General features: G+C 27.7%; 3 protein-coding genes across 3 annotated transcripts; 1 reads left to right on the top strand and 2 right to left on the bottom strand.

Annotated features, from left to right (window-relative positions):
• Positions 1-341: 341 nt before the first annotated feature.
• Positions 342-1,731, bottom strand: LOC111642450 (probable E3 ubiquitin-protein ligase HERC4). Its single transcript, XM_023388802.1, has 4 exons — positions 1,524-1,731; positions 1,354-1,456; positions 1,218-1,270; positions 342-1,141 (listed from the first exon to the last, which is right to left on the bottom strand). The coding sequence occupies exons 1-4, from the start codon at positions 1,572-1,574 to the stop codon at positions 986-988; spliced, it is 363 nt and encodes a 120-aa protein (XP_023244570.1). The 5' UTR covers positions 1,575-1,731; the 3' UTR covers positions 342-985.
• An 88-nt stretch (positions 1,732-1,819) lies between these two features.
• LOC111642444 lies at positions 1,820-4,183 on the top strand. The gene is made up of 2 exons (XM_023388796.1): positions 1,820-1,848; positions 3,474-4,183. The coding sequence occupies exons 1-2, from the start codon at positions 1,820-1,822 to the stop codon at positions 4,162-4,164; spliced, it is 720 nt and encodes a 239-aa protein (XP_023244564.1). The 3' UTR covers positions 4,165-4,183.
• A 3,775-nt stretch (positions 4,184-7,958) lies between these two features.
• LOC111642449 (probable E3 ubiquitin-protein ligase HERC4) lies at positions 7,959-15,147 on the bottom strand. Its single transcript, XM_023388801.1, has 17 exons — positions 15,075-15,147; positions 14,922-14,981; positions 14,778-14,843; positions 14,589-14,702; positions 14,429-14,521; positions 14,196-14,360; positions 14,075-14,122; positions 13,901-13,996; positions 13,705-13,826; positions 13,578-13,625; positions 11,515-11,581; positions 11,339-11,421; positions 11,096-11,204; positions 9,133-9,207; positions 8,963-9,065; positions 8,827-8,879; positions 7,959-8,750 (listed from the first exon to the last, which is right to left on the bottom strand). The coding sequence occupies exons 1-17, from the start codon at positions 15,075-15,077 to the stop codon at positions 8,595-8,597; spliced, it is 1,461 nt and encodes a 486-aa protein (XP_023244569.1). The 5' UTR covers positions 15,078-15,147; the 3' UTR covers positions 7,959-8,594.
• Between the last annotated feature and the right edge of the window lie 620 nt (positions 15,148-15,767).

The following is a 15,767-nucleotide window of genomic DNA, read 5'->3' as shown; positions in this document are numbered from 1 at the left end:
CCCTCTTTACTTGTGATGATGCATCGCAACGTCCACTCGTTATCAAACGTTTCCGTTTCGGTGCTCAACGTTTTCTTCTTATCAGCTCTTAAATTTTCGTGATATGGTAGCACTATTTTGTATTCTGGATTCACTCAAAACGCCCAACATCAATATCTAATGCTGTTTTCTCAACAGAAAAGCTTTTCTTCGGCGGTCCAATACAGAGTTTCTTTTGACTGGAAAGCTTTTTTATGACGACTCATCAGCAGCTCATTTGCATAATTTATACACTAATATCTCGTTAATATGCACGAAATTACATTGTTTAACGTTGATGTTATAACAATTTATGCGCCAAAATCCTCCCAATACAACAAGCAGAATTTATACATCATAGCTATTTTAAAAATATGAAATTATTTTAATTTTTTCTATGTGAATATTGTAATAATCTTACAGTTGATTTATATCCTTTTGTATATCGAATAATTTTGCTATTTTTTTTATAGTACTACGAACTTTGGGAGGATTTTGACTCACTGTATTTGATAACTTACATCAATAATCCTTAAGCAAGTGATGGAAAGTAAAATCGAAAAAGTAGAAGAAACATGAATAAACTTTTATTTTTTCTCTATAAACGTTAATATTTCACAAAAATATTTCAATAATGTGAAAAACATTTTGCTCTCGCCAAATGTTCCAAATTATACAAAAAAGTGGTTAACTGTAGCATAAAAACACAGTCCAAAGTAAAAATCGATTCAAAATTTTTAAACATTTTCGTTACTTAACAAAGGTGATGAGAAAAATAGCAATTATCAAGTTTTAAGAAAATATTTTAATCGTCTGAAAATAAACAATACCCAAATTATTTAGATGTTTCGTTTTTCTTTAATACATCTGACGAGATTGGTATTTTCAAAGCAATCGTGAAATATTTTCGGAACCGAGCTTGGCACAGTTCTATAATTTAAACGAACGAGAATCTATTTCACCTATTTCACGCTAATCCAAAGCCCTGTGTGTGTTCTATAGCTTGCAACAATTTGATACGAAGCGCCTCTTCTGTCGTGTAATGAGGTAGGTCCAAAATATTGAAACAAGTGTGGGCTACCGGCAAATGATCATCGGTAACGTGCATAGGTTGAAAAATTATCTGAAAATTATTAGCAAGAGATTTAAAGATCATGCTAAAATTTTTTACCATTTTCAATAAAATAAAAAAGACTCACTTTTACAGCTTTCATTCCCAATATGGGTATTCTATCCGAACCCGTCAAGAACACTGGAAATAAAATTATTTAAATTTTCTTTCAAATTCTAATAAAAAAAAGTAATGACAATAAGGGAAAATTCAATATGACTTACACAAAAATTTCTTTTTCTGTTCTAGAGATAGAGAATGGAACACTTTCCAGAACTTTTTGATTGCAGGATGATTTTGATCATATTCATTTTTATATTCAGCATTCTGAATTAAAAAATCTCTCTTATAAATAATCAGATTAGATAATTAATTACTTAAAATTTATACTTACCTCTTCTAACTCTTTCCAATTGTAATCTTCTGTGCCTATAACAAGTGCCATTAACTCTTGGGCATGAAATACTTCCTACAAACATTTTTTTTTGCTTTGTATAATGTCACATATTTAAAACATTTCAAATTTATATTTTATAAATTGAGAAAAATAAATGTAGGTATTAATTTAGAACTAATTCACTTGCAATAATTAAGATATTACTGTTTGTAATATACTAACAAAAATTTTGAAGTATATTTAAAAACTAAAATTTGTTTAGGACATATAGTAGAATGATTAATTTTAGGAAAATGTTCCTCCATTTGGTTTTGTTAAAAAGGTCAATTATTTAAACTGAAAATAAATTTAAGAAATATTACTATTTCTTCATTTTAAATGAAGTGGCTACATTAATCAAGTCTGGTTTAAACCATAAAAACAGTAATCAATATTAAATTAAATAAAGTGTTTCAAATAATGATCATAGAAAATAGTTGTTTTTAAGTTACCATTTTATTTTATTAAATTGGAAAAAAACATGAAAATATATGAGAAATGTCAAATATACATTTCTGTAATGGAATTTCAATACACACATATAAATGCATCATTTACTGAATTCAATTTTTTGTATTAATTTACACACACAAAAATCTATTGTTTAAATGTAAGTATATACATACTGCTGTATAAAAGATATAGTAATGAATACAATTTTGATTTTTCTGAATATAGTCAATATTCATCTTAATTGCCATCTTGAAAATATTAAAAATTTATTTAATCAGAGCATAACATAAAGAAACTGATTTAAGTATATTTTCTGCCACAATTCAAATCTTATATGTTTAAATTAAAATCAAAATACAGAAGAGTTTACTTCTCTAGAAATTTTTACAGCTTTTGCTATATTAATATAAAGATCTTATTTGCCAAGGTATGCAAATAAAACTGGTCATTTGAAAAAATATGCATACATCACACAGAAGAAAAGATTCAACTAATGTTACAGAACAATAATTTACACATTAAATGATATGCATGGAAAATTCAATTATTATACTACAAACAGTACTATAATAATATTCAACTTATGATACTATTTTCTATTTAAGGAATATAAAGAATAGCTTGAATTTCCTGATGGTTTGACAAGATTATTATTAGGATCAGATGCTGTGTTAAGCACCTTGGATCAGCACCCTGGGGAAACTGGCATCATAAATATTTAAAAAACATTTCTCAATCATCATTTATACCTGTTGTGCTCAAACTGTGTCAAATATATACTTTTAGGTATATATATATATTAATATATATAATATTTGCAATTTGGCTCTCAAATCAAAAGTTCAGCACCACTGATTTATATTATGACAGTCAATATGACAAGTGTCATTTCATGTGCTGATTTACAATAATTCATAAGAAAAAAAATTCTTTTAGCTATTTATAATATATATTATTTTAGAATGCAAAAATGGCTATTTTTAAGTTTTTTTAAATCACCAATAAATAATTTTAAAGCAAATTTTGTTTATATTTTTATATATCACATAAACTTGGTTTAATCAAAATAAATTATTGTAGCCAAAAACAATAAAAGTATATAGCAAAAAAACTGAAAAGAATTTAAATTTGTCTAATTCAGCATCTTTATGTATATCCAATAAAATTATAACTTAAACTAGAGACTTCATCCTCCCTGCTCAGTTGCCCCCAATTTATCAATTCCTGGTGCCACTGTTTATTTTATTTTATTTTTTGATGCTTTTAAGCTAAATATTTTATATATTTAGACTATATTATATTGACACTATTAGTCATTGTCCAAACCAATTTTCATAAACATTTCTTTCAACAAAAACATTTTCAATATANATAAAATTCAAATTTACTAATTAACGAATGTATATATTCATATATTTTAATTCTATTAAATATTTTACTGTAAAATAAAAAGAATTTTTTTCAAATTATAATTTTAGGGCCGGATCCGATTAGTTCGGATAGCGATTCATATTTTGATGCCAACGACGTTTCTACCCCAGATCCAAACAAATATCCATTTGTTAAAGTAAGCAAAGGCCCTCCAAAATTAAAACTTATCCTGGATCCTCGCCAACTTCAGGATATGGTCAAACTACGTTCTTCTGGCCAGAATATCAACGAACACAATGTGGTCAGTCCGGATATTTGTTTGGGAATAGTTAAAGATTTAAATTCTCCCACTGGAAAAGGAGCCATGCTCTTTGCTAAACGAAAGAAAAAATCAGAAGAATGGGTAGTAGACGAGGAAAAGGTCAAATCTCATTTAAAATCGGATTACGATTACCGATATCAGAAACAAGAAAGTGTGCAGAATCAAAGACTGAAAATGATCAAAAGCCCGTGGGCAGCAGCTATGGAATCACCTATTGGAAGCTGTGATGCTGCTTTCGTGGATGTACATCCCGATAGAGTTGCAGAGACTGTAATAAAAGCTGCAGAAGAAAAGACTAAAATTGATACCTCAAAACCATTATTTCCAGTCAAATTACCAACATCTGAACCCAAAATTCAGAAGCAGGTAACGAAACCTCAGTCTTCTTCCAAAGTTGATCCTTATAGGCCACGTGCTCCAAGAGGTTGGAGTGGGACATTTGACGGTAAGTAAATGTCTTTTCGTAAATAATCGACATTATAAATNGATACTGTACAGTTTGCAATTTGACAAAACTCGAGAGAGGATTGTTCTCTCTATGGACGAAATCGGATGTATTATCAAATAAAATAAAAACATTTTGAAAAACAATTTTAATACTTAGCTAGGTAAGGCAGATTCTTTATAACTCCCATTCGATTTATAACGATTAAACTCATTATAACGATAAACTCAAAAATATTGAGTCTCATTTTAAAAGCAAAAGTTTCGTTACACATTTGCTATTACGTAAATGACTAATCTTCTCTTCAATCATCATTGTCGTCATCGCCATTTTCTGCTTCTGATATAAAATCTTTCTACAAATATTGTTGATGTAAATGCGGCTTCTATGGCATTCAACACTTGAGAACATCGTGCATAAACCAAATAAAAATTACTGCTAATTGGTTTCGCATTTCTGTGAAACTGTCATAAACTAAAATACAAAAGTCAAAACTAGAAATATATTAAGAGAGATGACATCCCAGTCCAATTGATCTGTTTTAATGATAGTTATTATAGTATATTTATTATCATTTCACTTAATTTTAATATTACTTATATATAAGAAAATAAATTATATGAGAAAAAGTTTTAGTAAAATTGTAAAAACTTAATTCGTTATATAGGCTAATCATTTAATTCACCAAAGAATAATATTTTTCATATTGTCATTTCATTTTCTGAGTATTCGTCACGCTCAAATATTCACCATAGAACCTGTACAGTACACACCTCTGCTCATCGCCATACTTATGCATCGTATGTTTTCCACAATCATTTAATAGATAAACGTGAAAGAATTTCAGTGACTCTTCATGCCTCATCAGTCGCAAAGCACTTGTCTTTCAAAACTTTCTTCATTCGCAAAACAAGAAAGAATATAGGGCCGAGTCCGATGAATATGAAGGATCTAGCAAAACTTCAGCTACATCTCTATTATAATTTTAATGATTAGTGGCTGCACAACACTGGTAGTTGTGTAATCTAGCGTTGTCCAAATTAGTAAGTTATGAACCACTGTACAATGTTTACGTCTTTATTCGGAACTTCCCTTTGCATATTTATACATCTTGTGTCCTAAGAAACACAAGAAGCGGGTGTTGTTTCAAAACGACTGACTATTAACAAAAAAACTCGAGACCATCGGGAATTATGCATTTATGGAGACTGGAAGAAGCCTACATTCGATAATACCGATACAGTATTTCGGTATCCAATGGCAAAAAGGGCTTACTATCAATCATACAACATTCAAATGCATACGAGACTAAAGCACCGGTTATAGCAGCAGCGGCGAGCAATAGTGGGAAACATTCAGCAGCAATAGAGGTTTATTTCATTGAAAGCAGTGGCATTTGTGGCTATGCAAAGGAGCCAATTGAATGCACTGGCACACTTTCGAGCATGGGATCAATTGTATTATTCTGAAGTCATATATATACTATCATTTTATTGGCTATCAAAAACTACTAAGTCTTCACGTCAGCAGCAAATATTCGGCATTCGGAATTATCCTTAGCGGCGCAATAAAGCCGCCAGTGGAAGCCCACGTAAAAACAGGTATCGCTGGAAACTTGTAAATGTATTTACGTGTGATGAGACTTGATTGCATTACGTTACCCATGTATATCAAAACTTCGGTATTACTGAAGTAATTAAAACCAGGCCTACTAGTCAGATTTCAGAGGATGCAACTGATATTGCTTAGAAATTTATGGAGGAAAAATAATTGGCACAATTCCGCGAAATAAATGAGAAAATTACTAGCCATACAAAGTTACAATCATCAATTATTTCACTCTTCACAATAAAAATATTTTGAGAATCATAATCATAATCGAAATGTAATTTAACACTTCTGCCAAGTTTAACCAAACTCAAACTCATCTAGTGTTCTTCAGGTAGTAAAACAGTCTATAACAAAAACTTTCACAGTACTGCAGCTTGAACAAATACAAGTGCTAATTATTGACAAGACAAGACGAAGTGAAATCCTTAAAATGATGTTTCAAAAATGTCTCCGTTAGATTTTTCTTACTACGATCGTAATGTCGAATACAACACCAAGATTTTTCATACATACTTTATACTATATAAAATAGATTAAATATTCTTTATACTAGAAACGGCCTTCAACTGTATTCATAATGAGGCATTTACAGGAGATGTACTAGATTGAATAAGGAACGAAACACTGATCTGATTCAACTGTATATAAAAATAATGAGAATCAGGATGAAATTCTGATTTTTCACAATAGTTATTTTATTGATATCACGGCACATTATTTTGTGTAAGTCATGATTATAAAATGTGGGGTGTAAATAGAAAATTAATAAATCAGTTTATTGACCTGTTATTTTAAAGTAATTCATTCAAAGTTTATAATTAAATATGCAATTGGACACGTAATAAATAATAATTGTCGAATATCAGATTATTGGTAATTGAATATAGAATCAAATACAGTAAGCGTCAAAATCCTCCCACAGAACGCAATAGACTATTTAAAGAACTAGAAAATGTTGCAAAGCACATTTAATACGAAAAACTATATTTATTTGCATACTTAATGTTTACGTATATAATTATAATTATCTGAACAACGTAATTATTCTATTAATAAACATACAAAGAACATACATTGGGAGGATTTTGATTCAGACAAAAATCTATATCATACTTGTGAAAAAAGTATATTTCAATAATCAATATAGCCTCTTTTGTCTTTAAAACCTTCCTAATGCGTCGGGCATAGAATCATTATTATTCCTACAATCGTACAAAGTTTTGTTTCACTCATCGGTATACGTTCCCATAATTGGTGGATGCTTTCAGGCAAAGTTGTATAGTCAAACAAGCAACGTTTAAGGCACTAGATAGATTCAATCGGGTTGCGATCAGGCGATCACTCAAGCAGGCTAATATTTTGATCCCGAAGCCATGACATTGCCCTCCTGGATGTATGTTTTGGATCATCATTTTGCTGACAAATGAAGGAGTGTATATCAATGCGGTAATAACAGATTGTAAGAAATGATTGTCAAGTATCTCAGTGTAAACAACGCTATGCATTCTATTACGTGTAGAACATAGCATTCCAGACCCAAAATAGATAATGCAGTCTCAGACCATAAGACTGCCACCACTAAATTTCAATGTCGCTCAGCTCAGTTATAGACTTAGTCGATGTAGTCCATACTCATTTCCGCACATCTGAACCAATTCTATTAATTTTAGATTCGTCTGACCATACAATTCTCTTCCAATGATCTGTATAGCGTTTGGAAAAATTAAGACGTCTGTTTATGTATTTTGTAAGTTTAAACTTCTTGGGCTTTCAAATTATTACGTTTTAGGCATCTGCAGATAGTTGAAGTACCCACTTCTATTCCTAAGCAACGTTTCAATTCCCTCTTTACTTGTGATGATGCATCGCAACGTCCACTCGTTATCAAACGTTTCCGTTTCGGTGCTCAACGTTTTCTTCTTATCAGCTCTTAAATTTTCGTGATATGGTAGCACTATTTTGTATTCTGGATTCACTCAAAACGCCCAACATCAATATCTAATGCTGTTTTCTCAACAGAAAAGCTTTTCTTCGGCGGTCCAATACAGAGTTTCTTTTGACTGGAAAGCTTTTTTATGACGACTCATCAGCAGCTCATTTGCATAATTTATACACTAATATCTCGTTAATATGCACGAAATTACATTGTTTAACGTTGATGTTATAACAATTTATGCGCCAAAATCCTCCCAATACAACAAGCAGAATTTATACATCATAGCTATTTTAAAAATATGAAATTATTTTAATTTTTTCTATGTGAATATTGTAATAATCTTACAGTTGATTTATATCCTTTTGTATATCGAATAATTTTGCTATTTTTTTTATAGTACTACGAACTTTGGGAGGATTTTGACTCACTGTATTTGATAACTTACATCAATAATCCTTAAGCAAGTGATGGAAAGTAAAATCGAAAAAGTAGAAGAAACATGAATAAACTTTTATTTTTTCTCTATAAACGTTAATATTTCACAAAAATATTTCAATAATGTGAAAAACATTTTGCTCTCGCCAAATGTTCCAAATTATACAAAAAAGTGGTTAACTGTAGCATAAAAACACAGTCCAAAGTAAAAATCGATTCAAAATTTTTAAACATTTTCGTTACTTAACAAAGGTGATGAGAAAAATAGCAATTATCAAGTTTTAAGAAAATATTTTAATCGTCTGAAAATAAACAATACCCAAATTATTTAGATGTTTCGTTTTTCTTTAATACATCTGACGAGATTGGTATTTTCAAAGCAATCGTGAAATATTTTCGGAACCGAGCTTGGCACAGTTCTATAATTTAAACGAACGAGAATCTATTTCACCTATTTCACGCTAATCCAAAGCCCTGTGTGTGTTCTATAGCTTGCAACAATTTGATACGAAGCGCCTCTTCTGTCGTGTAATGAGGTAGGTCCAAAATATTGAAACAAGTGTGGGCTACCGGCAAATGATCATCGGTAACGTGCATAGGTTGAAAAATTATCTGAAAATTATTAGCAAGAGATTTAAAGATCATGCTAAAATTTTTTACCATTTTCAATAAAATAAAAAAGACTCACTTTTACAGCTTTCATTCCCAATATGGGTATTCTATCCGAACCCGTCAAGAACACTGGAAATAAAATTATTTAAATTTTCTTTCAAATTCTAATAAAAAAAAGTAATGACAATAAGGGAAAATTCAATATGACTTACACAAAAATTTCTTTTTCTGTTCTAGAGATAGAGAATGGAACACTTTCCAGAACTTTTTGATTGCAGGATGATTTTGATCATATTCATTTTTATATTCAGCATTCTGAATTAAAAAATCTCTCTTATAAATAATCAGATTAGATAATTAATTACTTAAAATTTATACTTACCTCTTCTAACTCTTTCCAATTGTAATCTTCTGTGCCTATAACAAGTGCCATTAACTCTTGGGCATGAAATACTTCCTAAAAACATTTTTTTTTTTGCTTTGTATAATGTCACATATTTAAAACATTTCAAATTTATATTTTATAAATTGAGAAAAATAAATGTAGGTATTAATTTAGAACTAATTCACTTGCAATAATTAAGATATTACTGTTTGTAATATACTAACAAAAATTTTGAAGTATATTTAAAAACTAAAATTTGTTTAGGACATATAGTAGAATGATTAATTTTAGGAAAATGTTCCTCCATTTGGTTTTGTTAAAAAGGTCAATTATTTAAACTGAAAATAAATTTAAGAAATATTACTATTTCTTCATTTAAAATGAAGTGGCTACATTAATCAAGTCTGGTTTAAACCATAAAAACAGTAATCAATATTAAATTAAATAAAGTGTTTCAAATAATGATCATAGAAAATAGTTGTTTTTAAGTTACCATTTTATTTTATTAAATTGGAAAAAAACATGAAAATATATGAGAAATGTCAAATATACATTTCTGTAATGGAATTTCAATACACACATATAAATGCATCATTTACTGAATTCAATTTTTTGTATTAATTTACACACACAAAAATCTATTGTTTAAATGTAAGTATATACATACTGCTGTATAAAAGATATAGTAATGAATACAATTTTGATTTTTCTGAATATAGTCAATATTCATCTTAATTGCCATCTTGAAAATATTAAAAATTTATTTAATCAGAGCATAACATAAAGAAACTGATTTAAGTATATTTTCTGCCACAATTCAAATCTTATATGTTTAAATTAAAATCAAAATACAGAAGAGTTTACTTCTCTAGAAATTTTTACAGCTTTTGCTATATTAATATAAAGATCTTATTTGCCAAGGTATGCAAATAAAACTGGTCATTTGAAAAAATATGCATACATCACACAGAAGAAAAGATTCAACTAATGTTACAGAACAATAATTTACACATTAAATGATATGCATGGAAAATTCAATTATTATACTACAAACAGTACTATAATAATATTCAACTTATGATACTATTTTCTATTTAAGGAATATAAAGAATAGCTTGAATTTCCTGATGGTTTGACAAGATTATTATTAGGATCAGATGCTGTGTTAAGCACCTTGGATCAGCACCCTGGGGAAACTGGCATCATAAATATTTAAAAAACATTTCTCAATCATCATTTATACCTGTTGTGCTCAAACTGTGTCAAATATATACTTTTAGGTATATATATATATTAATATATATAATATTTGCAATTTGGCTCTCAAATCAAAAGTTCAGCACCACTGATTTATATTATGACAGTCAATATGACAAGTGTCATTTCATGTGCTGATTTACAATAATTCATAAGAAAAAAAATTCTTTTAGCTATTTATAATATATATTATTTTAGAATGCAAAAATGGCTATTTTTAAGTTTTTTTAAATCACCAATAAATAATTTTAAAGCAAATTTTGTTTATATTTTTATATATCACATAAACTTGGTTTAATCAAAATAAATTATTGTAGCCAAAAACAATAAAAGTATATAGCAAAAAAACTGAAAAGAATTTAAATTTGTCTAATTCAGCATCTTTATGTATATCCAATAAAATTATAACTTAAACTAGAGACTTCATCCTCCCTGCTCAGTTGCCCCCAATTTATCAATTCCTGGTGCCACTGTTTATTTTATTTTATTTTTTGATGCTTTTAAGCTAAATATTTTATATATTTAGACTATATTATATTGACACTATTAGTCATTGTCCAAACCAATTTTCATAAACATTTCTTTCAACAAAAACATTTTCAATATAACACTTGTTTTTTTTAAATAAATTCCTTCAGAATATAGTGTGAATGAATGAAAAAAAGATTTTAAATAAAATCAATAAATTAAAATATATACTCACTAAAACTTTGCTGCCACAGACTTTATAAAATCCATCGGAAAAAGATTTAAAAGCGTCCTCTACAGATTTATTCAAGATAAAATCCACATAGCAATCTACATATTCCATCCTAAGAAAATTAATTATTAAAGATTTATAAACAGAAAATAAAGAATAAAGAAAATATAAACAAATTATTAAAGATTTTAATAAATTTTAAAAGTTCAATGACCAATTCTTTTTTTCTTTTTCTTTCTTTGGTACCTGTTCTCTTTAGTGACTGGAATATTAGCTCCATTGGGTTTCAATTCAAAAGAGACTCTAGCACCATATACTTCTAATGACACCTATAATTGAATACACATCAAATCTTATAAGAACTACATTAAAATAATAATAAATTATTTTTGAGACTTCTATTATTTAAATTTATTGTTTACTTCAAAATTTAGAACAAATACATCTTCTACATCATCATCTTCATAATCAAGTAATTCTTGTAAACTTCTATAATAGAAAAACTGTTTATTTAAATTTTGTTAATTCATTTTCTCATAATTTATATTAGTAACTTTAAAAATATGATTTAATTACATATAAATAAATAAATTTCTAAATTTTGTATTAAAGTAATTAATACTAATTTTGAATGTACAACTTTGCATAAGAATAATGACAACAGAGTTATAACATCATATTTGTTTAAGCACATAGAACAAAGAAAATTGATTTATACTTAAATTAATCTGCTAATCATAATCACTGTATAGTATTAGATAAAGAATAGATTTTATTAAAGTTTATTTCTGTAACAGTATTTTAATTCAAATTTTATTGCTTTTAATTTCCCCTAGTCCAGGAATTGGCAATCTGTAGCTCTGGAGCCATATTAATAGCAAGAATGCAGACTTGTTATCTACAGCTTGGAAATCACTCCTAGTTAAAGGAAGTGGGTTAATTTATCCATCGTTTGTTTCTTATAAGAACATCATGTGACTTTACAGTTTTACAAATTATAAATATATCTTTATAAATTATCTAGTTATTTATTTCTTCATATATCTGCAATAATTATTCACTAAGTTTATTAAATTTAACATATACTTGTATGTTAAATTGGATGTTTATTTGATATTTATTTCTGCTTTTCACTAGGTTAGTTAAGTTTAACATATAATTGTAATTTTGTTCATTTTTGTATTTATTTATTTATTTATTTATTCATTTTATTTCAAATTTTTTGTAAGACCATGACGTCATAAGAATGGGAGTGAATCTTGATGTTTCAAATTTATGTTCTAACTGATGTTCCAATTATGCTTAACACAAAGAAGGCCAATTAAGATAGCCATAAACGTTAGTTTATCTGATTTAATTAAAGAATTTGCTAGAAAAAAAGAGAAAAAGGTGTTTTAAAACTTATTATATAATTAAAAGGAATTTTACTTATAATTTCAATTTGAATGAGCACATTCACACCTAATTATCCATCAAAGAAGTATTTCCAAATGCATCATGTATGATTGTACACATTCTATGCATGCATTTGTTCATGCATAATCCCCATAAAACTAATGCATACAAAAAAATTGGCCTCACCAACAACCACAAGTGAAATGAATGTTTAAATTATTCAATTTCATCTTTCCTGTCATTATAAATAAATTTTTAATTGCACTTTTTGCTTTTCCTCTAATGTGTCTTTGATGTTTACTGATAATTGATATAGCAGCCATCAACACTCAAGTTAATTCAATTTTTGAATAATTTGAATTAATTCATTAGTACAATATAATATATCCTTTTGTGCTAATTTTGTTTTGGTTGAAATTTTGAATGTTTGTTTCCATCCATTTATATACTTATTTTTCTTGGTATACGTCTTAAATACCTTGTTTTCTTTGTAATCCTATATAGGATCGATCAAAACTACATCACTTGCATAACAAAAAAATGCATGTCTACATCCTAATTTATTTAAACTGATTAATTATGAAACTTCCTGAATAACTTTTGTTTAACAATATCTTATAATCAAAATACAATTCTCAAAGTATTGATGAATTTATCTACATTAAATTATTATTATGTACATATTTTACTGAAATATTTTTACCTAATTATAGAATATGAAAAATATTCTATAATTAGGTATAAACACATTCAGTATGCTTTTTCTATTTCCAAACATTTTAAGAAAATTTCAGTTTCTTAAAATCAACTATATTAAGAACATTTTGTAGGATAATCAAGTTTATCAAGCTTAACATGAAGTTTATTAATTTTAGAATTCTTAAGTTTAAAGTTGAAAAAAATTATCAATTAGAATTTGAATAATTACAAAATTCGTAATTTTAACTGAAACAAATACACTAGGATAAATTCACATATGAAAGCAACAAATCAGCAAGTTTAATATAATGTTTAGTGATTAATGATAAACATATATTAAAGAAATTGTATTATGTTTTAGACAAAAAAAAATCAGTAGTATAAAACTTACTTTACAACTGTTGGTGATAATTGCTTAAGATCTTCTAATGATACTTTCCTAATAACAATAATATGATTTTAGGGTAAATTTTTAAGATAAAGATACATTTCAGTTTTTGTAATATAATGTTACTTACTCATGAAGTAATTTTTTATATAAGATTAATGGAAAAGGTAAATCAATAATGGTAAAATTGTAGATTGCTAAACCACATAAAATTCCAATGAGATAAAATAACTGATTATCTTCAGCAAATGTCTGAAATACAGAAATTTGATTAATTACATCTATGAATAAATTTCAAGATATATTTAGTTAATTATAAAATTTACCTTTGCATGAAACCATATACATCTAGTTTCTGGATGTTCTGTGAACATGCCATATTTTGGATCCAATGCTTCTCTAAGCAGCAACATAAAGAATTCCTTCAGAAAATCATATTTTATTCTTATCATCATGAAATATAATTTCCAAATTCAAAAGAAAGTGTAAAAGTCTTATACCTTCCTTACACCACCTGCATCTACAGCATCTTCTCCATGAAATATCACCTAATTTTATATGAAAAAAATCAGTCTATGCAATAGCATGGTTGTTTCAAGTTTTAAAATCATTACATTTTACCTTCAGAGGTTTTTTCAAATCTTGTTGATCATATTTTGACAATTGATTGATTGTCTCCTGCAATAGATTATCACGGGTAACATACAGCACTAAAAATGGATTAGTTGGCGTTACTGGAAGGAAAGCACTAACAAGATTCTGCTGAAAGGCACTATTCATTGCTGACTAAAATAAAAAGTTCATTTGAAAAGAATGTTTTAAAAATTAAAGATCAAACATATCTGTGTATTTACCTCCATACGAATGGCTGAATCAGTCTGTAAGATAAGAGTTTTTGCTGCAGCATCAAACACAAAAGGATAATCACAGAAGTATAATCTTCCTTGCTAAAATTTTAAATTAAAGTAATTTTATGTAATGTAGAATATATTACAAACACTGAAAATCTCATACCTTATGTGGACTTCCTAACCATTCTGCATAGTCATAACGAACATCTACTTTATCTGTTACTTCATGAATATAGAATTCCTGATAAGGAATTAATTCTCTATTGTCAATGTTAACCTATAATTAATCAATTTGCATTTAGAATAACAGAACAAACTAAAACAAATAAATATAAATCAAAATAAACTATACTTTATTTAATAGCTTCAGTATTTCAAGTGAAAGACGTAAAATTTGCTTTTGACTTTGAACCATTGTCTGAAATAGATTTATAACAATAAGCTAACTTATAAAAGAAAAAAGTTTGAATAAATAATACATCAAAAATTCACTCACCCTACCATCATTTGCCATTTCAGCTTGACATAATAAATGAATTACAGCAGATTTATAAATCTAAAAAATAAATTTTTAATGTAATTTAACTAATAGTAATAATAATAATAATAATAATAATATAGAATCAACAATAATAATTATTAATCTTACCATAACCAAATTTCTAAAATATGAAGCATCTAATGTGGTCCACCATAATTCTATTTGAAAAAATATTTTTTATCAGTAAATTGCTTCATTAAATAATATTTGTTAGTGACCTTTAAAATATGACTACCCATTATTAGATTCAATATATTATATAGATCTAAGAATAGATGGTTCAACTTCCCATCCATCCTTCTGAAGTTGATTATTATCATTTGTTTGTCTAGTGTCTTTATAAAGTTTCTCACAAATCTATTCTTAAATCAGAGGTAGAAAATGCCATAAATATTGATACATACATTAAGAAATCACAAAGCTCCAGTACCTGACAACATAACTTCCAAAATTTTAAAAGCAAGGAAGAGTTGGGCATTGATATATTTCATAAAATCTGCTCCTTAATTTGGAAATTCTGAGAGATGGCCAGAGGAATAATGTAAATCAATATTTATTCCAATTTATAAAAAAAAAAGGTGCACCAACAGATAGTAGTAACTACTGAACTATCAGCCTAATTAACCATGACAGTAAAATAATGCTCCAAATAATTAATAACCATTTGAAATCCTTCCTATTACCTGAAATAGCTGAAGAACCGTTTGGTTTATCCCTGGTAAAGGAACTCTTGAACAAATCTTGAATGCTTGACAAAAATGATTGAAAAAGCCTATGAATTTAATGTCAAAGCTTACCTTT

Source organism: Centruroides sculpturatus, unplaced genomic scaffold, assembly GCF_000671375.1.
Source record: "Centruroides sculpturatus isolate CEXI.00-Female unplaced genomic scaffold, Cexi_2.0 scaffold1539, whole genome shotgun sequence".
NCBI lineage: Eukaryota > Metazoa > Arthropoda > Arachnida > Scorpiones > Buthidae > Centruroides > Centruroides sculpturatus.
The sequence above is the reverse complement of the archived record's forward strand: the minus strand, read 5'-3'. Positions and strand labels throughout refer to the sequence as shown.